The sequence below is a fragment of the Mus pahari genome, chromosome 2 (genome assembly GCF_900095145.1).
Source record: "Mus pahari chromosome 2, PAHARI_EIJ_v1.1, whole genome shotgun sequence".
Lineage (NCBI taxonomy): Eukaryota > Metazoa > Chordata > Mammalia > Rodentia > Muridae > Mus > Mus pahari.
The window spans coordinates 66,820,340-66,845,751 of record NC_034591.1 but is presented as its reverse complement, the minus strand read 5'-3'; the positions used below and the strand labels follow the sequence as shown (position 1 = coordinate 66,845,751).

Genomic DNA, 25,412 nt, shown 5'->3' with positions numbered 1-25,412 from the left:
TCGAGCTGCAGGTGGAGCTGTGCCGCCGCGCTGCCTCCAGGAAGCCTCACGGGCCTTCGTCGGCCTGGCCGCGGCACCGGCTCCCAGGATGCAGTGTGGAGCGGCCGGGCGCTGACGGCGGCGGCGCGGCTGCGGGCGGAGCGGCAGCAGGCCGGCCTGCGAGGAGCGCGGCGGGGAAGGTAGCGGCAGGCCCGGGCGGCGCTGCCGGCGGAGAGGACCCGGCGGCCGGGCCTGCGTGGGGCCGCGCGCCGCGGCGTCGACTTCCTCCGCGCCGAGCAGGACAGCGCAGGGCCATGGCCGAGGCGGCCGCGGCTCCGGTAAGGGCGGCCCGCGCGCTTGGCCTGCGCGGCCTCAGGCCCCGGAAGGCCGGGGCCCAGCACACTGTGCCGCAGGCCCCAGGAGGGCTTCCGGGCCAGACCGGGCCTGCGGGTCCTGTGGCTGCGGCGAGCGGCCGCGAGATCCTCCAGGGCCTACCGGACCGGGTGGAGCCGAGCGCAGGGAACGGCCGTCCGCGCCCGAGAGGCCGACCCGCGCCAAGTTCCCGGTCTGCGCGTCCCCGGGCTCCTTCCTCAGCGCCGGGCCGGTGCTTCCCTCCCCCAGCTCCCCCCACCGGCCTGGTGGCACCTGGGAGGTGTCCGACGTCGATTCCGTAGACAGTGAGCACCCACTATGTGCTCAACCCTCCCCGGGCGGCACGCGAGGACTGCTAGTATTTGTCCAGCCAGGCTGGCGCTGCACTCAGCCCGGTTTAGGCACGATTTTGTCTGCACTGCAAACCTGTGGGGTAGTAACTATTATAGTTATTATTTCGTACAAAAGAAAAGCTGAAGGCCCAACGAAGTTAACTTGCCAAGAATCTCAGCGAGAAAAGTGTGGGAAGACAGTGCTCACAGTTAATGTCTGTAATAAGGAAAGCAGTCCAGTAGCCATATGGTCATATGGTCGAACAGAACGAGGTCGTAGCCAACCTGGTGGAAACGAGGTTCGAATGCAGGTGCTTAGCAGACTCTGGTGCTCCTCCCGCCTGGCCAGGTAAATCTGTGCTTCTGTGGGTTGAGTTAGCTAGGGTTTCTAGGGCTTGGGCAAAGAGAGGCAAGGTCCAGACACAGGACAGGGCAAAACTGGTGCACAAGCCTGGAGATGTGGCTTTGGATATGAGGCTGCAGAAGTGGAGGGGGCGGGAAGGCCTGGACTCATGGGTAGGAAAGTGTGGAAGGAATTGGCATCAGTGGCTCCTCTCTAACTCAGAGTTCTGGCTTCCCTGGCTGTTTGGCAATGGACTATCCCACCTTCGCTTTTAGTTAGCATGGTGCTAGGCTTCAACAGAGCACAACCCCTACTTTCAACTACACAGGTCAAAGACCCATGGGCCCCATAAAAAGACGTTAAACAAGAATGGCATCAACAAGATAGACCTTTGTGCAAATGTCTTTTTGTGTAACACAGATCGCAGCAGAGAGAATGGGTGGTAAAGTACAAGGATCTGAGATAGACTCTAGAGTCGGGTAATCCAGTCAGGGCTGGTCCTGAGGGGTGAGAGACAGAGGTGTCCTCCACAGCGCTTGTTCCCTCTAACAGCTCTGCCAGTCAGAGCTCATCTGAGACCCACTGAACATCCCCAGTCAGAGCCAGTGTCCTTCCTTCTGTACAGCCTGAGAAACTCTTGAGCACCACCCAGGCAAGCTTTTCTGCCTCTGGTCAAGCTCTCTTGTCCCCATTTTCTCATGTCTTCCCACTTTCTGGTTCTCAGCAACTCAGATGAGTACACACTAGTTTCTAGAACTTGGTTTTTTTTTTTTTGTTTTGTTTTTGCAAACAGTCACCAATTTTTTTGTTCAAGAATATTCTTCTAGAATGTAAGAAACCTCCATCTTCAGGCACTGACCAGAAATGGTGCCCATGCCAGGTTCCCTGATCTATCCTGTGGGTTGCACCTTAGATGTACACAGAAGAGCTCCTCCCATTCCCTGCCCAAGTGTGTTCTTTATCCCCAGTAGGTAGTCACTAAAACCTCTAGGCCGCTCCCAGTGACAGGGATGCAGCAGTCTTGTGATTGTTGTTACACACGTGAAAAGTATGACTGTCTACCTGCCTTCCTCACCAGATTATAGTTTACCCCTGATCTCAGGACAGCTCATGTCTGAGAATGATTCTTACCCTACAGGAAGTTCAGGTGGTATAGAATCCAACTCTGTGCCAGGCATAGCAACACACTTGTCACCCCAGAACTTGGGTGGTGAAGGCAAGGAAAACTAAGGGTTCAAGGCCATTCTCTGCCACCTAGTAAGTTCTAGGGCAGCCAAGGCTATGTGAGACTTCATCACAAAAACCAAGCAAAATACTCAGTTCTTTGATTGGTTAAAATTGGCAGTCATGGTAATTTTAGCTCATGGGGGAAGGGCAATTAAGAAAGGACCAAACCAGATTGTCCTAGAGGAAGGGGAATTAGCCATTGAGCTTATCTGTCTGTTAAGTGGGGACATGAGATGCTTTTTTTAAAAAGCAGTTGAGCAACCCCCTTGTTTGTGCCTCTCAGTTGAGCAGCTGGAGTTTTTGCTGGGTCATCATCATGCAGTTCCTGTGTGATTGTGACAGGAGTGCAGGCTGGGCTCTAGTAAATCTGCAGTGTATCATTTATCCACTAACACACCAGCAATGCTAAGTCACTGTTTATTTTGCAAAATTGCACTGTGTGTTTACCATGTGTTGATCACGGTGCTATAAGACAGTGTCCACCAGAAGAGATGCTCACTGTAGCAACATACAGGAAGTGACTGAATAAGGTGGAAAGCACCAAGATAGGAATCTACACTGTGTGTTCTGCGGTCCTGAGGCAAGGCACCTGCCAGACTCTGGCTAATTCTGTTATACCCAAAGAGGCTGTCACTAAGGCAGGATACTTCCCCTATACATGGGCTCCCCTATGCCTAGGGGTCCTGAAGGCTCAGTGCAAAGAATGATGCTGGTCTCTCTTCTTTCTCTAAGATTTCTCCATGGACAATGGCAGCCACAATTCAGGCTATGGAGAGGAAGATTGAATCCCAGGCTGCTCGGCTGCTTTCTCTAGAAGGTCGAACTGGGATGGCGGAGAAGAAGCTGGCTGACTGTGAGAAGACAGCAGTGGAGTTCAGCAACCAGCTGGAGGGCAAGTGGGCCGTGCTGGGGACCCTGCTGCAGGAGTACGGGCTGCTGCAGCGGCGGCTGGAGAATGTGGAGAATCTGCTACGCAACCGGAACTTCTGGATTCTTCGGCTTCCCCCTGGCAGCAAGGGCGAGGTCCCCAAGGTAGCTTTTGGGAGCCCTGGGGTGGTGAGCCTTAGGGTCCATGGCTGAAAGTGTGTCGGTGAGCGAGTGTGACACTGTGGTTTCAGGTGCCTCTGACCTTTGATGATGTGGCCATGTATTTTTCTGATCAGGAGTGGGGCAAGCTGGAGGACTGGCAGAAGGAGCTCTACAAGCATGTGATGAGGGGCAACTACGAGACACTGGTCTCCCTGGGTAAGCATAATACACACCTCTGTAAGGTGGGATTTTACGAGTTCCCAGACCTCTCTGTGACGTGGTTGTTGTCACATCAGTGGTGTACAGATCCCTAGATAATCCGAGCAGGGGACTCCTCTTCCCTGACCTTCCTTTCTTGCCTCCTCATGCTGTTTGGTAGAGTCGGATATTCCCTTCTGCTTGACGGAGTAGCAGACCAAGGAAAGCGGTGACCTCTGTCCTCACTAGGCCCAGAGTACTTACATCTCCATCTTGGCTGAGACTGGAGTATAGGTGTGCTGGCAGCTCTGCACTGTATTTTTAATCAACTCCACTGCAGCAGAGGAATTGTTCTCTTACCATGGATTAGGTGGCTTTTATGTGACACCACACAGGATCTGTGAGAATAGAGTAGGAGACCTTGCCTCTCAAAGCAGATATTCTTTCTCTGCCCCAAAGCCCTGCTGCCCCTGCCCCTGGAACTCCTGTTCTGAAAGACCCTCTTCATAGTCTTCCTTCCTGGACGAGAGGATTTGGTGCGATTCTGCTTTGCAGACATGCTGTTGCTGCTTAATGAGGCCTTGTCCAGCACCATGAGCTCTGTGAACAGATGACCAGTGGGGTGGGGTCTTTTACTTGCATTGTTGAATGCGCAGTAGCACCTTTCCCACCCTCTGGACTCTACATAAGACTGTTCAAAGGATTTGAGCAGAATGCCTACCATTGACAACTGCTGTTCTGCACCAGTCAAGACATTTAGTTTCTAGGCTGTTAGTGATTTTACAAATGCCTACCCCAGCTTCTGATGAGAATGTGGCAAGATTAACCTCCTGTCTTTCCTCAGACTATGCCATCTCCAAACCTGAGGTCCTCTCCCAGATTGAACAAGGCAAGGAGCCATGCACCTGGCGTCGCACTGGGCCCAAGGTCCCGGAGGTTCCTGTGGACCCAAGTCCAGGTGAAGGGTTGGGAAAAGGTCAGGGACACACCAAGTGACCAAATAAACACATCAAGAGTAAAGGTCCAGGGGTGGTGTAACTCTTCTTTCTAGAGAGACAGAGAGAAAGTTTCAAATCTAAATCTCTCATAGTTGAGTCATAATTCTGAGTTACTCAGCTATGTTGTAGAAACTGGTCATTTCCATCCTGGACCTTGACAGCAAAGCCAGAAAGCAGGGGCACAGAATTAGAGGATGAGAGAAGAGGGAGTGAGAGAGAGTTGAAGACAAGCTTATTCTGAACTGTGCATGGAGTCATCCAACCTTAAATACACTGGGAGTTTCAGAACCCTTTGGCAAGCTGTGTGGACCAGTGTAACTAGAGTCAGGCATTTAATTCAGCTGAGTGTGTACACTGAGCACAGTATCTCAGATTTCCCTGGAGCCAGCACCTTGACATGCTTAGGAAGGACGGGATGCTGGGATGCCGCAGGGAAGACCTAGTCTCTGCTCAACCTCCTGTCTCCGTCTTTGCCTGTCCTCGACACTCACTCAGATGTCCTGTGGTTAACTCCTGTGTTGTACATGTGGACTTGATGAAAGTTAGGCTTCGTCTCAGTTAGACAAGGGCAGAAACAAGCCTAGAGCAGAGTGCATGGCCAGTTTTCAGACACTCACCGTGTAATTCAGCAGATACAGTTCAAAGTCTTGTTTGTACCAGGAACAGTGTGCTAGCTGAATGGTGGAAAGGTGCCTATTGAGTTCTCTTCCTGGAAGAGATGGGGGAAACACATGGCCTTGACTTCCAAAGCCAAGGGCAAGAGGTTGCTGGTATATGATTTTACTTCTTAATGTTTGTAACATGAACCAACAAGGTGCAAGAAATGGCTAGTTGCTAGCCCTCATAGTCCATTGTCATTGGAACCTGTCAGCAGGCTCTTCTTCCCCCTCAGTCCAGTCACCTCGGGTCTCTGCCCTCCTCTGACTCGGGACAGAGTTGGTCCATGCTCTCGTCAGTCCTCATCTCATCTCTTCGCCTCCTGTGATCTCTGCGGTGTTTTATAGGACCTAACATACAGCGGTACCCTGGCCCAGTGTGTTCCCATCTGCATGGCTCAGGCTGAGCCTTGGCTCTTCCCAAGTGCTGCTGCCAGCAGCTGCTTTGTCCTCTTTCCCATGTCCCTTTGACATTGGGCTTTCAGGTGTCCTTACTCATCACTAACCCTTGCTAAAATCAATCTCTCTCTCTCTCTCTCTCTCTCTCTCTCTCTCTCTCTCTCTCTCTGTCTCTCTCTGGAAACTCTATCTTGAGAGCTAAGACTGCTATATCCATGTGGTGGCTTTACCTCCTCCACTGTCCTGGCACTGTTATGGTTTGCTTATTCCTTCCACATTTCTAGCATGGATTCCACAGCTACTTCCTGCTCCTGGTTTTTCCAGTCTTTAGAACCTCCAGTCCAACAGGTCTTCAATCTATAGGATCTTGAAAGCCTTCACACTCTCCTCACCCTCCTCTCCCTGTGGCCATCATTAGTTGCCCCCTTCTTACACGCTCTCCTTTCCCTGTAGTCACTGTACTTGGCAAAACTGTAATCCCGAGAAATTGACTGTCTGCTCTGCACCTGCACCCAGACAGCTGCCAGTGGCAAACCCATAAACCTACAGCCACTCACCTGGTGTTTCTGACCATTTAGTGGGAGCGCACTATCAGCCAGTAGTCACCAGATCATCAGTTCCCTCGCTGGTTCAGAGGTTGACAAACTATGGCTCCTAGGCCAGACCTAGCCCTGATTATATAGAGCTCATAAACCAAGAATTCCAGTTTAGTACTAAAAGACCATTTTTAATTTTAAAAAACCTACTCTCGGGACTGGAGAGACAGCTCATGGTTAACAGCATGTGTTGCTCTTGCAGAGAACCCAGGTTCTGTTCCCAGCACCCACATGGTGTTTCATAACCATCCGTAACTCCAGTTCTAAGAGATCTGACACCTTCTGACAACCTCAGGCATGAGACACACATGTGTACACATACATACATGTGGGCTGAACATTCACGCACAGAAGATAAAATAAATCTGCAAGGTGACGGTGTGTGCCTTTGATCCCACACTCAGGAGGCAGAGGCAGGCAGAGTTCTGTGAGTTCGTGGACAGCCTGGTCTACACATAAGTTCCAGAACAACAACATTCTTATGGCCCTCAGACTCCTTTTTCTTAAAAAAAATAATTTTTTAAAGATTTATTTATTTTTATGTATATGAGTACACTGTACCTGTCTTCAGACACCCCAGAAGAAGGCATCGGGTCCCATTACAGATGGTTGTGAGCCACCATGCGGTTGCTGAGAATTGAACTGAGGACCTCTGGAAGAGCAGACAGTGCTCTTAACCGCTGAGCCATCTCTCCAGCCCCAGCCCTTAGACTCCTATTCTGGCTGTTCTGTGTCTGCGGCTCTGCAGTCATGCCTGTAGCTCTGCTTACCGAGCCAAGGACGTCCTTTCTGCCTGGCCCTAAGCTCTGCCCTTTGCTACTTTCTCAAAGGCAGCAGACATTCCCTCCCTTGACCCCACTCCCCTCACCTTTCTGGCCTCCATTCAGGCTCCAGAGAGAGCATGCGCTGTCTAAGTCGTCCCTTTAATCTGGGTGCCTCTTCCTCATTATGAGTTTGTCACCATCCTTGCTGTTTTAATCTATTTTCTGTTGTTACTGAATACCACAGACTGGATTATTTTACCCTATCTGGAGGCTGGGAAGTTCAGGTCAAGGCACCATACCTGGTGAGATCCTTCTTGCTGAACTCAACAAAGAATATTCTGTTTGGGAACAACAAGTCTTCCTTCTCCTTGTTAAAAAGCCACTCAAGTTATTATGGGGGATCCCATACTCGTGACCTCATTTAATCCTGATTGCTTCTAATATCAGTAACAGAGATCAAGAGATTAAGTTTACAACCCAGGGATTCCAGGGACACACCCACTCATAGCACTGCTTCCTGAAGTTATGTCTGTGGATACACAGGACACCTTCCTCTCCTGGGATTCCTGCTCCGCTCCTGTTGCCCTTCCCTTGCTGTTTCCTGTAGCATCAAGACCTTCCCAAAATGGTGTGCCCTTGATTCTCACAGTCCCTTTCTCCTTCATAGCAGGTTAGGTCTCAGTACCCTTGTCTAGGTATGTGCCCCACCCTTGACTTCTGCCTGAATTTCTCACACCCCATACCCATGGCCAGTACACTCCTGATAGGTTATCAGGTAACCTCCCTTTGAAATCCATTCTTCCCTCATTCTCCCTGGCTTCTCCATCTGTCCTGCCAAAAACCCAAGTTCTCTAGTCTTCTATTCACACACACACACACACACACACACACGCACACACCTTCTCCCTTCCTAGTCCTCTCACTGAGATATCTAGACTCCTTCCACACCCCAGTCCCTTGCTGAGATGGTTGCCATCTTTGGTCCTGTCCTTAGCCCCTACAGTCTCCTTGAACCCCTTAAAATATACTTCCTAAATTTCCATCTGATCTCCGTAGCCCAGTCATCCTCCCATTTTCATGTCTTTCTGCTCTGGTCCCACTGTCCTCTAAGCTATTTGTTTAGCATTTGGGGCTGCCTGTCCCAAATCCTTGGCTGCTGCACTTTGTAGGACTACTACAGCAAGCCTTTGAATGGGACTTTGCTGAGTCAGCCTATCTGACATTGCAGCCCTCCCACCCACAAGTCCAGTCTCTATCTTTGTTCCAGGTAGTTTTGTATTTATCTTTTCATTATATACATGTCCTCCCTCCCATTTACAAATTTCAAAGGATAAAAAAGTATGTGTTGTGTTCACGTGATGGTTCAAGACTCAGAATATTTCTTAAAAAAAAAAAGATTTATTTATTTATTCTATGTAAGTACACTGTAGCTGTCTTCAGACACTCCAGAAGAGGGAGTCAGATCTTGTTATGGATGGTTGTGAGCCACCATGTGATTGCTGAGATTTGAACTCAGGACCTTCGGAAGTGCAGTCGGTGCTCTTAACCGCTGAGCCATCTCTCCAGCCCCTCAGAATATTTCATAACAGAGTAGGAATTCAGGTGGTATAGAGTTTATGTTCAGTCTTTTAAGATGTGTCTCTGGTACCGTTAGCTGCCGTTGTAGACTCAGCCCCATTCCTCATGCAGTAACCTCGCTTGCCCTTCATTTCTCTTGCGTTTTTGAAAATCAACATAAATGTCATTGTATCTTTACTCCGTATTTCACATTTGTCTACTAACTCATTAGGGTGCTGCTGCTGTGGGACAGACCTGCTCTCTTAGTGCAGGCCTCAGTTCTGGGGTTAAAGGTGCGCCTGGTGCACCTGGTCTAGGCTTTTCAACAGGTGATTGATATTTGAAAAACAACTATATAACTGGGTATGACACATGCCTGTAATCTCAGCATTTGGAACACAGGAAACTCTTGAGACAAGCTAGAAGTACAACACTGAAATCCTCTCTTAAATATGATTAAAGAAAAATCCAAAATATGTGCTAGTGTTTTGGAGGCTGAGGCAGATGGAATTGCTATGAGTTCAAGGCCACCTAGAAGACATAGCAACTTTCAAGCAACTTTCAAGCCAGCTGGGACTACATAGTAAGATCCTTATCAAAGCAAATCAACAATTATAACAAAGAAAGACGGAAAAACAACTGTTGTGGTTTATTTTCTAGTAATGTGGCAGTGGCATACTGCTGTTTCTCTAGGGCAGACCCGAGGTGCCTCTCTGTACTGGACCCGTGTGTCACCGCCTCTGCCAGGCACTACTGCTCTCCCAGGGTTAGAAGAAGCTTCTCCCATCAGCATTGTGAACTGTTTCTGGTGTCTTTTCCCACTTTTCATAAGAAACATTTGCCAATGAGGCAGGGAAGAAATGGTATCTCAGTTTAATTTCTATTTCTGTAATAGAATATTATATTATACATAGAGGAAAAAGTCTGCTCACTTCAGAGCAGACAGGAAACAGAAAGATATTGTCTTAAATATTTTTTCTTGAAAAGATTTTTATTTTATGTATATGGTTGTTTTATCTGTATTTATGAGGGTGCGTCATGTGTTTACAGTACCCACAGAGGCTAGAAAAGGGCACCACGAACACCCTAGAACTAAGGTTGACAGGGTGTAGGGAGCCACTGTATGGGTCCTGGGAACTGAACCTGGTTCCTCTCCAAAAACAAGTGCTCTTAACAGCTGAGCCATCTCTGCAGTCCTTTTAAATATAAATATTTTTAAATTACACTTTAAATGTAGGGATGTGTGTATGTATGTATTTTTTTATTTTTTTTTTTTTTGATCCTTTAAAAAACAAACTCATGAGTAGCCCTTTTGACAGGGCTAGGAATAAAACTCAGGGACCTGTACATCCTTTTTTAAATTGTATAACATTGTTTTTCTTCTCTGGCAATTTGGCTAAGATGTCATAAAATAGACATCCTTGCTGCTGATATACTTCTACTATTTGTGCACATACATACATGGAGGTTAGAGGACAGCTTGTAGGGAGCTGGCACACGTTCACCCGTCTCACTAGTCCATACTGTATGTTTTAAATACATATTTTAAAGGTTTTATTTTTTAAAAATTTGACTTGTTGATCCATCTAGAATTAATATTTATATAGGCTGCAAAAGAGAATTTAAATTTTTTCCACTGGGCATGGTGGCACACACCTTTAATCCATTGGGGATTGGAGGCATGAAAATCAGAAACTCAACATCATCCTTGACTGCAAAGCAAGATGGAGAGATGGCTTAAAAGCCCCTTCTCGAAAAACACTTACCACCAAGACTGATAACTGGAGAGAACCAACTCAGGAAAGTTTCCCTCTGACCTCTACACACTTGGGCCCTGGCACTCAAACACACACATATATAATAACAACAAATGTCTAAAAAGCTAACTGGAGACCAGCTTGAAACACATGAGGCCCTGGCTGAAAACATATTGTTAAATACTCGTGTCTTGGCTGGTTTGTAATGTCACCTCCAGCTTGACCCAGTTTCTGCACATACAGGCTGTCCCCAGGCTCTTTGTCCTATTTGTTACTGTTTGTGTCCCAAGGCCACACGGTTCAGCTGCCTCACAGCCTTAGTGCCTCGTGTATCAAACCTGCCTTTCTTGCAATGTAAACTGTGCTTTGCTATTCTTGGATCTTTGCTCTTCAGTGTGCATTTTGGAATCTCTTAAGTTGTTGATGGAATCCTGTTGGGAGCATGGATGAATTGAACTCACTTTATAATTAAACTGTAGAGAACTGCCATCATTACAACTCTGACCTTTTTTGTCCACAGAAAGATTCATTTATTGACAGTTTCTTAGGTGAGTAAGTAAGGATTTTCTTTTAGACTTAAATTTTGTTTTATGTAGTTATAACAGGTATACTTGTGGTATGCTTTGACTTCAGTTCAGGCTCTCTTTAGTGTGGTGAGTCATCTGTTCAGACACCCTTTGACTTTTTTTTTTTTTTTTTTTGGATCCTTTAAAAAACAAACTCATGAGTAGCCCTTTTGACAGGGCTAGGAATAAAACTCAGGGACCTGTACATCCTTTTTTAAATTGTATAACATTGTTTTNCTTCTCTGGCAATTTGGCTAAGATGTCATAAAATAGACATCCTTGCTGCTGATATACTTCTACTAGAATTTCCATATGCATTATGATTTTATGAGGTTGGTTGTTTTGTTTTCAGCACTGAAGATCAAACTCAGCGCCTTGTTCATGACAGGCTAGCATTCTATTGCTGAGCTGTATGGACCCCAGCCTCCTTTAACATTTACCTGCTCACTGTCATTTCTGAGACAGCATCTCACTGTGCCCAGGCTTGCACTTGAAATCCTGCCTTGTCTGTCAAGTGCTGTTACCTGGGTGGAAATGGCTTGGGTTCTTGTCTTACAGAAAAGAATTCAGCAGAGGGGCTTAGTTTAAGCAATGATTTTCTTAGCAAAATGAACCAAAGACGTAGTGCACTTTATAGAGCTAACCCAGAGGTAGGTATCTGGAAAATATCTTGCACTTGCTTTTTTAAGAGGTTTGTGAATATTTATGAGGTAAATAGCATATTTGTGGGAAAGGTAACCTTTTTCCCTACCGAATATGGTACACTGGAGCACCTTCTCGGGCAGTTCTTCCCATAAAGAGGTCAAAACCACAACATCAACACTATTTTGAAGCCTGGGTCCTTATAGACCCTTTTATTAGTTCACATATGTGGCAAATTAGGAAAGTCCTCCCTCTCCTTAGTTTTAATATAGTGGGAATAACCGAACTGCAGTTTCAGAATGTTCACCCACAAAACAACATTTCCACCATAGACACAGTGTCAAGATAATAGCTTCCATTTCCTTGGTTACCTCATATCTGAATCCTGCCTACTGAGTCTTGGGATTACAGGTGTATGTCACCAAATCTGGCTAGAAATTTTCTTTTCAAGTATCTGCTAAAGGACCAGGCATGGTAAAGGATGCACGCCTTTAATCCCAGCACTTGCAGAGGCAGATAGATCTCTTGAGTTTGAGGCCAGTCTGGTGGTCTATATTGCAAGTTCCAGGCCAGCCAAGGCTACCCAGTGAGACCCTGTCTCAAAAACAAAGTATCTTCAAAAAGAGACAGAGAGCCAGCAGTTAAGACCATCTGCTGCTCTTCCAGAGGATCCAAGTTCTGTTCCCAACACCCATGTCAGGCAGCTCACAATTATCTGTTAATCCAGATCCAGGGGACCTGGTGCTTCTAGCCTTTAAGCCTTAGAGTCTAAGGGCACCTATACTCACTTGTACATACCCACAGATACAAACCATATAAATAATAATAATTTTAAAAATCTTTTAAAAAGACTTTTAGGCTGTCCTATTTAATCAGTGATTTAGTATATAACCTTAATAAAATATGGTTTTAATGGCATAGCTGTGCATACCTATAATCATGACATTCAGGAGACAGAGGCAGGAGGATCAGAAATTTGAAGATTCATAGTGAGGTCCTGTCTCAAAAACCAAAGGCTAGGTGAGGATATAACTCAGTGATAGAGCTCTTGCCTAATACATATCAGGTCCTGGGTGCTGCCTTTGGTACCATATGTAGGCATAAATTTTTTCAACCTATTTTAATAAGCACTTAGTCTCTCCTAGCCTACTACCCACCAGAGGTAGTGAAAGAGACAAGTTATAATTACATGGAGGAAGTAAACCTGTTTAGAAATAGTTCTTTGGGGGTGAGTCCAATCTTCATTGTCAGGATATCAGCAGTTCAGTCCAGTAGCAAACACCACATATCAGTCAGCTGCTGTAGTCCAGTCTACTTTTCAGTCACCACATGAACCAGCAAGGGCAGTTCAATCCTGAAGAAACTGCCAAGCTCACCAACCAGCCTGAGTGGCAAGCTACCACAGGAACCTTGTGAGCGGGCAAGTTTCTCTCAATATCTTTATCACAAGTTTAGCACAACAACACTATGTTTTGTTTGTTTGTTTTGTTTTGTTTTTCGAGACAGGGTTTCTCTGTACAGCCCTGGCTGTCCTGGAACTCACTTTGTAGACCAGGCTGGCCTCGAACTCAGAAATCTGCCTGCCTCTGCCTCCCGAGTGCTGGGATTAAAGGCGTGTGCCACCATGCCCGCCAACAACACTATGTGAGATGAACCAATACATGTGCGTCGTTAGCAAAGGTTAGTGAAGCGGAGCAAACCAATGCTCCAAATGTCTATGGGGTCATATTTATATTCCTTCATCACAAGTCCTTTCATATGTTTGCTATAGCAAAACATCCTTTCACCTGTGACTGTTTCAGGAAAACATTCTTTCATGTGTCTACTTTAGCAGAACATACTTTTGTTGCATGCAGTTTTAAAAGCACGCTACCACCTTAGACCTGGAGCTACCAGCTCCTCCCAACAGCTTAGCTCTGCAACTTTAGCTCCATCAGCTGCTGCCAGCCCCAACCTGGCCTCTCTCTTTATCCACCTTATGCTCCAGGAGTTGACCACTACACTAGCCTACTCCTGAGGTCCTAGAATCCACTGATAAAGGACAGACAGACAGCTTTATTATTTTAGAACTTGCTGGATAGGTACAATTACTGGGTACAGAATCTCTTGCCTAGAAAAGCATGCCCTCATCAATTATTAACGTTTCTCCTCCTGTCCTAAACTTAGGGGCCTGTATCAGCTAGCCCCCACCAACCTCCTCAGCCCCCCCCCCCCCGTAGTGGAGGCTGCAGGCCCTAGCTGCCCCAAGACCTTACATGACTGCTGCTTTCTTCTCATTCCAAAGCATGGGGAAAAACAAAACAAAACAAAAACCCTCTTCTTTGCACTTGCCTTTTCCTCCTGGGACCCAGAAGTCCCACCTATACCTTTGGCAAAGCAACTGGCTCCTTATTGACAAATCTAAGAACCAATTAGGGAACTAGACCTTAGCATTAGCACCTCCCCAGCAAAACATCAATTTGACATAACCGACTTTCCAAAGAAACCGGAAGTGTGCACTTCAACCATGCACACATGTATCCGTACATTTCCTTCTGCTTATATCTAGCCAAAAGTTTTGGGTAGTTTTTGTACAGTTGTGTGGGAATCCACAACATATGTGGTTGTGAGAATTCTGGAATTTTGGTTTCTTTAAAAACAAAAATATTATGGGAATGTGTTTTCATTTTAATACTAAGTGTGGGGATAGAAGGCTGCTTCAGACTGTCCACAGCAGCTGACTGCTTGCCTCCTGCTCTAGCAGAGGTGTGGTTTTGCCAGTTGCAGATAGCTTCTGCAATTGTGTGACTTTTTTTAATTTTGGGAACTCAGAAGAATCTAGGGGATTCAGAGGGTATATAAATGCTAGGGCCCCGAGAGGTGAGGTTGGTGGTTACTGGCCATCTTGGGGCGGGGGTTGGTTGCAGTTTGTTGGTAGTTGTGCTCAAAAAAACAAGAATAAATTAGATTCAAGAATCTTTGTCTCTCCCCTTCTTTCTCTCCTATGGGATGAAACTGTGGGAGTTGGGGGGGGGGGTGCGGAATAAAGGGCGAGAAAAAGAAGAACCCACAAAGTAGCAAATACCAGCTACACTCTATCCCATCAACCCAGAAGTTTTTATTGTAGATGGTGTTATTGTCAAACATTGAAGGTTGCTTTTGTTCTTTAACAGCCTATGGTTTTCTGTTACTCTGCATCACACATAATGGTAAGAGAATACTCAGGAACAAGGTTGATGAAGTGTCTAAAGTGAAATCAACATTTGTATGTCAAATACCCAGCATAAGAAATGAGCACCACCAGAACCTTCCAAGTCCTAGCCCTTTCCTTCTTGTAAACAAACAGAAATCATAAACCGAACAGATCGTTCCCTGCCTTCCTTTACATCGTCATTCTCCATTTATTACCAAAAACCGTTGTTTGGTTTTATCTGGTTTTCAACTTTTGATGAGTAGCACCGTGGTGCAGATGTCCTTCTTTTCTCATTTGACATCTGTGCTTGAGCCCCGTGTCGATTAAAAACAAACAAAACAACAGTTTGTTCATTTCCATGATTTTTCACTCTGTAGTTTTATGACTAACACATCTTTCTTTCTTTCTTTTTCTTTTTTTTTTTTTTCTTTTGGTTTTTTGAGACAGGGTTTCTCTGTATAGCCCTGGCTGTCCTGGAACTTACTCTGTAGACCAGGCTGGCTTCAAACTCAGAAATCCACCTGCCTCTGCCTCCCAAGTGTTGAGATTAAAGGCGTGTGCCACCACCGCCCGGCTATATTTATTTCTCTTACTGTTAAGGAGTATTTGCGTTTTTTCTAAGTTTTGGATTATTTGGGGTTAGTCGTAGATTTTGGTTTGGTTCAGTTGTTTTGATTTAAAGATATGCTGCTCTAAAAATTCTTAGACATTTGTAAAGGTTTCTCTAGTATAGACCTGGCAATGACCCAGGACTTGACTTTAACAGATGTTAAAGTGTTGCTGAAATGGGTTACCAGCAGGACCTAGGACTCCTCTCCTACCTCTTTTGAAAGGTTCTTTTTGTTTCTGACCATCATGTGAGAGTGAAGTGGTTTTGTATGTACATGAGATGAAGCCATTGTGTGCCCATTGTTTGTGCCCTGTTCTTCTATTTGTCTTTTTATTATTTGTAAGTTCTTCATATGTCTTAATGTGAATCTTTGTGTGTATGCTGGTACCTTCTCTAGTTGTGGGTGGTTTGTTGGCTGTTTTGTATGCTGGAGATGGAACTCCAGGGTCATGTATGTAATAGGCAGTGTTATACCGCTGACTGATATGCTCAGTGCTGTATTGAAGAGCACAGGTGAGAACACCACTGCACTTAGATTCGGTAGTCTTTCCCTTTGTGAGTGAACTTCTTTGTGTCTTCAATTAAGAAATGTTCCCAGTCTCCATATCATTTTTTTTATTTATTTTTATTTTTATTTGGGGGGGGGGGTTCGAGACAGGGTTTCTCTGTGTAGTTCTGTTCTGGAACTCACTCTGTAGACCAGGCTGGCCTCGAACTCAGAAATCCGCCTGCCTCTGCCTCCCAAGTGCTGGGATTAAAGGCATGTGCCACCATGCCCGGCTATCAGTCTCCATATCATAAAGTCTGGTATTTCCTACTGAAAATGTTAAGCCTTGTTTTACATGTTCAAGTCTTTAACCTAGCAGGGTTAGGTTTTGTGCTGAGCAACAGACGGAACCGTGATATTTTCTTACTAGCTAGCATTTAGTTTTCTTCCTTTACTGTTGGGAGAAAACTTCATCTGCCTAATCAAATACCATGAAAAATGTAAATGGGGTTTTGAAATTGCAAGGTTTCACTCTTCACTCTAGTTGGGTCATGTTATCCTTAATGATCTGCAGTCTTTGTTCTATCTATAATATCTCTTTGAAGCTTCACAATTTTATGCCCAAAAGGTCTTTACTTTTTTGTTTTGTTTTGTTTATTAAATATTTTCTTTATTTACATTTCAAATGTTATCCCCTATCCTAGTTTCCCCTCTGAAAATCCCCTATCCCCTCCCAGGTCTTTCCTTTTACTTAGTTATATTTCTGTGTTCCTTTGTACGTGCAGGTGTTTTGTTTGGTTTGGTTTGGTTTGTTTGTTTCTCCTAATTGCTGTGCTCAATGGTATCTTGTTTTAGCTGGCAGTTTTTGTTTATTGCTGATTTATGGAGACCAGAGGCAGGAAACACCCTTCCTACAAAGCAGGAACTCTGTGAAGGTGCTGTTTTCAATCCAGGCTCTGATAAGTGTGAGGTACCACACCATTCTGAAGAGGTAAGGATCAGGAGCTAGACTAGCAAAGTGCCTGAGCCACTGGCCACCTCCAGAGATAGGTCCTCAACTTCCCTGCTAGGAACAGGCTCCAGCCCAGCCCAGACTAACTTCTGATATAAAAATTGTCCTTGTTCACAGATGAAAGCTAAATCCTGAATTATCACACAAGAAAATAACGTGGCCTCATTGGCTTTTCTGTTTCCTGTGTTAAGATCCATGACCCAGAAGAAAAATAGCAGTTGATCAGCCCCTCAGAACACTAGTAGTGTATTTTAAAAAAGCATTTGTTGAAGTTTTATCTAGAAACTTTACTAAAATTCTCATTAATTCTAATAACTTTTCTAATAATTGTCTATTCTCAGGTTTTCTGAGAAATTAATCACATTAATAAAGATGTGCTGACTTTGGTTTTCAAATCCATAATGGCTTGTTTTTCTCTTGCTTTATTATTCTGTTACGAAATCCCAGAAAGGGCTGGCGAGATGGCTCAGTGGGTAAGAGCACCCGACTGCTCTTCCAAAGGTCCAGAGTTCAAATCTCAGCAACCACATGGTGGCTCATAACCATCCATAACAAGATCTGACGCCCTCTTCTGGAGTGTCTGAAGACAGCTACAGTGTACTTACATATAATAAATAAATAAATCTTTAAAAAAAAAAAAAAGAAAGAAAGAAATCCCAGAAAATCCTTCAGTAGAAAAGGGGCACCCTAATGGCACAGAGATGGTAACAGGAGCCCTAGTGAAATAGACTTAATAATGGATACCCGACTGATAAACGCGTGATAATCTGCACTCGGGTAATTCGTGACTTCAGAGAGACAGCTTTGAACTTTCCACATCGAGAATGCCACTAAACAGTTGTTACAGTTTGGGGTAGCTAAGGGTTTACTACATCCAACAGGAGGGACTACAGTTGTGTAGAATGATTTGTTGTTGGCTTTGGTATCTGTTAAGATGATAGTTTTTGTTGTTTTCCGTTAGAATACTAATATAGTAAATTACATTATTTCCTAAAGTTGAGCCAACCTTACAGTCTTGTAATAAACCTTATTGTGTCATGATCATTTGTGTACATCATAGATTATTGTTTGTTCTAAAACTGTTCAGTCTGCCTTTGTTCTTCAGTTAGACTGTGATCTTCCTTTTGCAGACTGCCCTCTCTTGCTTTAATATTAAAGATATAAGCCATTATGTGGCCTCTAATACTGTTTGCTCAACGAGTCTGCCTGATGTTGGGATGATCTACTCTGAGTGTTCAGAAGACACCACTGAAGCCATGTGGGTCTCAGATTTTCTTTGTGAGAAGGTTTACACAACAGATTTATTTTACTTACAAGATTATTTAGGTATTCTGTTCCTTTTTTTGGTTGATTTTAGAAGCTGTCATTTTTCTAGGAAATTGTCCATTGCCTCAGACATTTCAGGTTTAGAATACTCGTCACAGTATGCTCCTTAACCTCAGTGCATCCATGTCCGCTTAACTCCTTTTGTTTCGTTCTCAGGCTGGTTGTAGATGGTCTCTCCTAGGATTTTACTAGAGTTGAACTGGCTTACTATTCTTTTCAGTAAACTAATCTCTTGTTCTTTGCATTAATATATTAATACTAATATACTAATACTAATATATTAAATCCAGTCTCAAATCAATGCCCCCCCCCATTGGTGATTGATTAAACCCAGACTTCACACATACTAGGCAAGGGCTCTGCCATTGCACTATGTCCCCAGCCTTTTGGTTTGGTTTTGTCCCACTTCTTATATTGAGACAGGGTCTCCAACTGTTGCCCAGACTGACCTTAACTATGTGCTGTGGAGATCCCCTCCACTGCCTACCAAGAATCAGGAATTAGAGGTGTAAGCACAGTGTGACTTCTGTTCTTTAAAGGCTTTTGTTTTGAGGCCAGCCTGGTCTACAGAGAGTTCCAGGACAGCCACAGCTACACAGTGAAACCCTGTTTGTAAATAAATAAACAAATACATAAATGCCTTTGTTGTTGGTACTGCTTCTTTTATGATACCTTGCATTACCTGACTAGCCCATTAATTTTCATCCTGTCTTTTCTACTATAAAACGGTAATATTTCATGTATGTGCCACTGTCACTCCAGCACACACATTTTGCTATTTTCATCAATTCTAGCATTCAGATACCATCTTCTAATTTGTGTTTCAGTTTTCCCTTAAGCCCTTGCATACATACATATGTATGTATCTTTTCTACATACCTATGTGGTTTCGATTTAGCTTTCTGTTATCTTTTTATTTTATGTGTATATGTTCTCTCTGCGTGCATGTCTGTTTACTACTTGGATGCCTGGTGCCTGCAGAAACCAGAAAAGGGTATTGGATGCCCTGCAACTAGGGTTATAGGTGGTTGGGAGCCACCATGTGGATTCTGGGAATGGAGCCTGGCTCTAGATCTTCTGAGCAGCCAGTGCTCTAAGTGCTGAACCATCTCTGCACCCCTGCTCTTCCTTTTCTAATTTTGCCACTGGAACACTTCTGAGATATGGGTGAAACTGTACCATCCTGTAGGGTATGACTGGTCCAGACAGGCTGCTGACTTTGGCCACCCTTTGGATCCTCTTGTATGTTCTCTTGGATGCTCTTATTCCTGTCTCTTTTGCATTATTCCACTCTTCCTTTGAGGATTATTATAGTGTCCCCCACTTCAGACTATTATTTAATTAGTTTGAAAGCTATACTTTGCTTGGCAGTGGTGGTGCATGCTTTTAATCCCAGCACTCAGGAGGCAGAGGCAGGTGCATCTATGTGAGTTACAGGTCAACCTGGTCTATGGAGGGAGTTCCAGGGCTACACGGGGAAATCCTGTCTCAAAAGACAAAACAAAATTTTAAAAAAGAAAAAAAAAATTGGTATTTTTCCCAATATTTTAGATGCTAATACTAGAGGAAGCTTCTCTGGTTCTCTCCATGTCTAGCTGCCATTCTCCCCAAACTGAAACTCCAAATGCCACTGTTAACATCCACTGAGATGATTGCAGCAACTTTGCTTTTAATCTGTCAAGAACTCTCTGGGTCATTTACCATCCATTCTGATGACTATACACAGACAACACACACACTTACATGTGCACCTTTTTGGTGGGGCAAGGTTGGGGGGTGGAAGACAGGGCCTGATTATCCCCAGGCTGGCTTCAAAGTTTCTGTGTAGCTAAGGATGATCTTAAACTTGTGACCCATCTATCTACCTCTACCTCCCCAGGGCTGGGATTGCCTGGCTAGGCCACCATCCCTGTTTGTGCAGTGCTGGCGATTAGACCAATGGCTCTTAAGCTAGATGGGCACTCTGCCAACTAAAGTACACCCGCAGCTCCTTACAGTATCTGCTAAGTAAATTGTTTCCCTTTACCTCTGGACTCTTTCTTTAAACTTATGTGAATATACAAGAATGGAGGAGATCAAATAGGGTTGAGTTCGAGCTGACATTCCTATATTACATACAAGTGAGAGCAGGACTCCAGGGCAGCTAGGAGTGCCCTTGGTCCATCCCTGACCCTGAACACGTTGGCATGTTCTTCCTTCTCACAAAACTAGAACTCACTTCCACGGATTCTTGTACTGTTAGACCCTAAGGGTTGCCCTGAGGGCCCGAGGAGCTCAATACTCTCCTTTCCCTAGGCTCTGGAGCACCAGTTCCTGCCCCTGACCTCCTGATGCAAATCAAGCAAGAGGGGGAGCTGCAGCTGCAGGAGCAGCAAGCTCTGGGTGTGGAAGCCTGGGCAACTGGACAACCAGATATTGGGGAAGAGCCGTGGGGCCTCAGCCAGTTGGACTCTGGAGCAGGTGACATCTCCACAGATGCTACCTCTGGTAAGTAATTGAGGCAGGAAAGCAGACTGGGTCTGAGGGACAGAGGACAGGGCTTGGAAAAGTGCCTAAGAGCATGTGAGATCTGTGTGTGCTCAGAAAATACCGCCTGGGGGCTTCATAGATGGCTCAGTAGTTAAGAGTATTGGCTACTCTTTCAAGGACACAGGTTCAATTCCTAGCATCCACACAGCAGTTAACAACTGTCAGAAGGGGATCTGATACCCTTTTCTGACCTCTGAGGGTACAGTGCATGCATGTGGTATACGTGCAAGCAAAACACCTATGTATATAAAATAAAAATAAGTCTTTTTTAAAAGAAGAAAATCTGGCCTAACAAGTTTTTCAAACCTACCTAAGGCATAGGCTCAACTCTTATTGGAGATAGGTGACGAGCTTATAACATCTGACTTTCCGGTGCTTCAGAGACACTGGCTTCAGACACCAGGCACATGGCCGTTCCAAACAGTCCGCTGGGGCTTTCAAGGAGCCACCGCCCCACCCTTCTCTCCCCTTGTTTTCCTATTCACTATCCTCACATGTCCTTGTCCTTCCCCTAACCCATAGGCTGCAATTTCTCTTCCTTACAGGTGTCCATTCCAACTTTTCAACCACCATCCCACCCACTTCCTGGCAAGCAGATCTCCCTCCCCACCACCCCTCTTCAGCATGCTCAGATGGGACACTGAAGCTCAACACAGCAGCATCCACAGAAGGTACAGGGGTGGCAGGAGAGGAGAGTGCCTGCCTAGCCGGGCACTCTGTTCTTACTGGTGAACTGTCCCATCCTCTCAGCCAGCATGCACTCACCTTACGGCTCTATGCCTTCTACTCTAGCGCCTTCAGAGCTCTCTGACTTAGACAGCCTTTCTTGAGAATACCCATGTTTCTTACAGACAGTTCCTTGTTAAAACATAAAATAAAAATCCATATTTTTCCTCCAGGCCCTTGCTCCCAGGATGACAACTGTGAGACTAATTATTTATTAATAAATGTCTAGGCCACAAGCTTTGGCTCATTCCCGGACTAGTTTGTAACGGATTTAACCCATTCAAACTGTTCTATGCCTTCCACATGGTTAGTTAACTCACCTCAGCTTCATGTATCCAAATCCAGGTCCAATCTCCCTTTATTCTAACCTGAGTTCAGCTACATGGCTGGTTTACCTCCATGTCCTCTGAGTTCCGGCTGAATATCCCGCACCCCTCTCTATTTCCCAGAATCCTCTCTCTTCCTGCCAGTGTCCCACCTCCTATTTCCTGCCTCACCTTATTGGTCATAGGCTTTTTTATTGACAGGTATTGCTTAAAAGAGATTCTCTCTATAATTCTTTCCTCAGAGTTAGCCAGTCTATTTAGATAAGCTGATGTCTTAGAAGATAAGCCTTTCCCATCCCCCAGGCAACCTGTGGCTTCCAGGCACAGTTGCAGACAGAGCTAAAGCCACTTCCTAGATATCAGTACTGCCAAAGACAGCAGAAGCCAGAGCAACTTTCACATTCTTGTATTCGTGTTCTTTTGTTTGAAGGCCAGTATTGTGTTACCTTAATAAAAAATTTCTGCGTGGTGGCGCATGCCTTTAATCCCAGCACTCGGGAGGCAGAGGCAGGTGGATTTCTGAGTTCGAGGCCAGCCTGGTCTACAGAGTGAGTTCCAGGACAGCCAGGGCTATACAGAGAAACCCTGTCTCAAAAAACCAAAAAAATAAAAAAAATTAAAAATAAAATAAAATATTTCTGTCATCTTCTTACCACCCCCACCTCAAAATATGCAAAAACACCGAGAGCCCTGGTATCGGGCCTTGAGGTTGAAATTCAGTACATTTATATAAAGTCAAACAGTTGTACTTGTTCATTAACATTTTGTTCATCAGAATAAGTGCAGTTACTGTGTACAAGATGGTATGCCCAGAGACGTTTCCATGTGTCGGCCTGGCCAATCTTGCAGCCCCATGAAGATGGGCATTCACAGTGAAGTTGTGGCTAAGAATGTGCCTGACAGCTGTACAGAGTCCCAGACACCTCAGAGGGCAGTCCCTATTTTTAGTACATGACGACCACACTCAAAATCTTTTTTAGAATAAATTTGTAATTTACTTTAATAGCCAAAGAAAGAAAAAACAGAGTCTGGGGACCAAATTTGAGGGCTACTTATACTGTGAAGAAGTCACCAGGCCAGATGAAGCTTTTAGCTAGCCTCACCCAGAATGAGATGCTCATTTAGTTACAGAAGTGAGGTCCCAGTGTGGTGCTCCATGAGGCTGAGTAATTGCCGAGTTTCCAGATGAAGGTGTCTGACCCATTTTGTCCTTTAAAAATGTCCAGAATGATCTCTGTCCTACTTTCTCTCTTTCTCAGCAGATGTAAAAATTGTTATCAAAACAGAAGTCCAGGAAGAGGAGGTGGTGGCCACACCTGTTCATCCCACGGACCTGGAGGCTCATGGGACTTTGTTTGCACCAGGCCAAGCCACAAGATTCTTCCCCAGCCCTGTCCAGGAAGGAGCCTGGGAAAGTCAAGGCAGTTCCTTCCCCAGCCAGGACCCGGTGCTGGGCCTGAGGGAGCCCACTCGTCCAGAGAGGGACATTGGTGAGCTCAGTCCTGCCATTGCACAGGAGGAGGCTCCTGCCGGGGATTGGCTCTTTGGCGGAGTCAGGTGGGGCTGGAATTTCCGGTGTAAACCTCCAGTGGGCCTGAACCCGAGGACAGTGCCCGAGGGGCTCCCTTTCTCATCTCCAGACAACGGAGAGGCCATCTTGGACCCCAGCCAGGCCCCAAGACCCTTCAATGATCCCTGCAAATACCCTGGCCGGACAAAAGGCTTCGGCCACAAACCGGGGCTGAAGAAGCACCCGGCGGCACCACCCGGAGGCCGGCCCTTCACCTGTGCCACCTGCGGAAAGAGCTTCCAGCTGCAGGTGAGCCTGAGTGCCCACCAGCGCAGCTGCGGACTGTCCGATGGGGCAGGCACCGGAGCAGCTTCCACCGCTACCGGAGGCGGAGGTGGTGGCGGCGGAGGCAGTAGCGGAGGTGGGAGCAGTGCACGGGACAGCAGCGCTCTGAGGTGTGGGGAGTGTGGTCGCTGCTTCACACGCCCTGCACACCTCATCCGCCACCGCATGCTACACACTGGTGAGAGGCCCTTCCCCTGCACCGAGTGCGAGAAGCGCTTCACAGAGCGTTCCAAGCTCATCGACCACTACCGAACGCACACGGGCGTGCGGCCATTCACCTGCACAGTGTGTGGGAAGAGCTTCATCCGCAAGGACCACCTCCGCAAGCACCAGCGCAACCACCCTGCAGTGGCCAAGGCGCCCACACACGGTCAGCCACTCCCACCACTGCCAGTTCCTCCCGACCCCTTCAAGAGCCCCGCAGCCAAAGGACCCATGGCCTCCACAGACCTTGTGACTGACTGGACTTGTGGCCTAAGTGTTCTGGGACCCAGTGATGGTGGTGGAGACCTGTGAGGACCCCAATCCTCCTGTGGCCCTTGCAGGCCACGAATGTATAGTCCTGAGTGCAGACAGAGGATGGCCTGAAAGCTCAGAAGCAAAAAGGGAGACTTGGCAGAGAACCAAATTTCCATGTTGCTGAACTGATCACTGGAAAGGACTATCAATGCAGCCTCACCTTAAAGTAGAATTCCAACTGTGAAACTGAACACCGTAATAGGATCTTAAGTAATTTAATTACCCATTTTTTGTTTTCTCTCTTTAATTCTTGAGGAAAAAGCTGGAAAACGGTAGCAACAACCAGTTAGATTTTGAGGTGTGGCTTTCAGAGGTATGTGTTCACCGTGTCTTACCAGTGTTAGAAAGATGGTCAGTGGGAGAAGCAGGCAAGGGCACTCCCAGCCATGGACCACACAGCCCTATGGCGGGTTGAGTTCCAGGTCTGTCCAGGCATGTTGGGGCTTCCACTCAGCAGTAAGAACCCTCCTAGAAGCAGCCCTTACCTTCTGAAAAGACCCTTCAAGCCAAGGCCTGACTTTTTCCTGTTTTGAGCCATCTGTAGTACCTGTGCAAGGTGGTAACTCCTCCGCTGTAGTAGTGACTCCTGGGCCTGGCTAAGAAGATCATATGGAGCTGTAGTAGTGTTAGATCTGAAGTCACAGAAAGCCAGGGCCTTCCATCTTGGGCTATCTCCATTACCCATAGATGCTTTTGTTGGCTGCCCGTTGTGTAGTTATGTTCATTTTCAAAATGGCTTCACTGGTTCCACCTCACATCTCATCCCACCATTAACCATGACTTTGGAAAGCTGGCAGACAGGCAGTTCTTTTTAGAGAATAGAAAATAAAGGGCCCAAAGGGGACACAGCCTCTCTCCATGAGTCCTGTGTTCTAGGAGAGGAGGAGCTGGGAAGAGCCGCAGTTGACACCCAGTTCTCCTGGGACAGTGGTTTAGGGAAGGAGAGGTTTTGAGATCTTGCCCTCTTAAAAGATTTGTGCCACACCCATGGATCAGACATCAGGACACAGAGCCCCTGCAGCAGCAGCTCGAGCTTATGCATCACTAGACATGCAGGAGGTGGTCGGATTGCCAGGTAACTGGGTAAATGGCTCCCAGGCCTGCCTGGGGTCTCTTCACAGTGGAATTAGAGCTAGGTCCAAGTTTCTGTCATAACAGTGCTGTCCCCACCACACATAGCCATTCCCATTTTGTTAAAGCAGCAGCCACTGGTCCTCTTGCCCAAATGGGTAATGACTCCCTGAAGAGGGCAGAGACCATGGTGCCCATTCAGCTCCTTCTGCATACTTTTATTAGAAATAGACTAGTTAAGGAAATTGTTTCTATGTACTGTATATTTTGTACTTGTTTACACTTCTAATATTGATATAACTGATATTTTGAAAAACAAATGAACAGAAGACATCCTGTTAAAATAAAATCTAACCAGCACCAA

At 45.9% G+C, this 25,412-nt stretch overlaps 1 protein-coding gene across 7 annotated transcripts; it reads left to right on the top strand.

Moving 5' to 3' along the window:
• Positions 1-25,412, top strand: Znf746 (zinc finger protein 746). Of its 7 annotated transcripts, none has more exons than XM_021191056.1 (7): positions 1-317; positions 2,986-3,285; positions 3,417-3,498; positions 4,325-4,438; positions 20,318-20,509; positions 21,097-21,222; positions 22,866-25,412. In XM_021191056.1, exons 1-7 carry the CDS (start codon positions 294-296, stop codon positions 23,972-23,974), a joined length of 1,947 nt encoding a protein of 648 aa, XP_021046715.1. In that variant the 5' UTR covers positions 1-293; the 3' UTR covers positions 23,975-25,412. The 7 variants fall into 7 exon arrangements, with proteins under 7 accessions (XP_021046715.1, XP_021046714.1, XP_029390945.1 ...); XM_021191055.1 differs by having other exon boundaries at positions 22,863-25,412; XM_029535085.1 differs by having other exon boundaries at positions 3,372-3,498.

Coding starts and splice junctions, on each gene's coding strand:
- Znf746 (XM_029535084.1), top strand. CDS start 294: ATGGCCGAGGCGGCCGCGGCTCCG. Junction 318..2,985: donor CCGAGGCGGCCGCGGCTCCG/GTAAGGGCGGCC, acceptor TCTTTCTCTAAG/ATTTCTCCATGGACAATGGC. Junction 20,510..21,096: donor CTCCACAGATGCTACCTCTG/GTAAGTAATTGA, acceptor TCTTCCTTACAG/GTGTCCATTCCAACTTTTCA.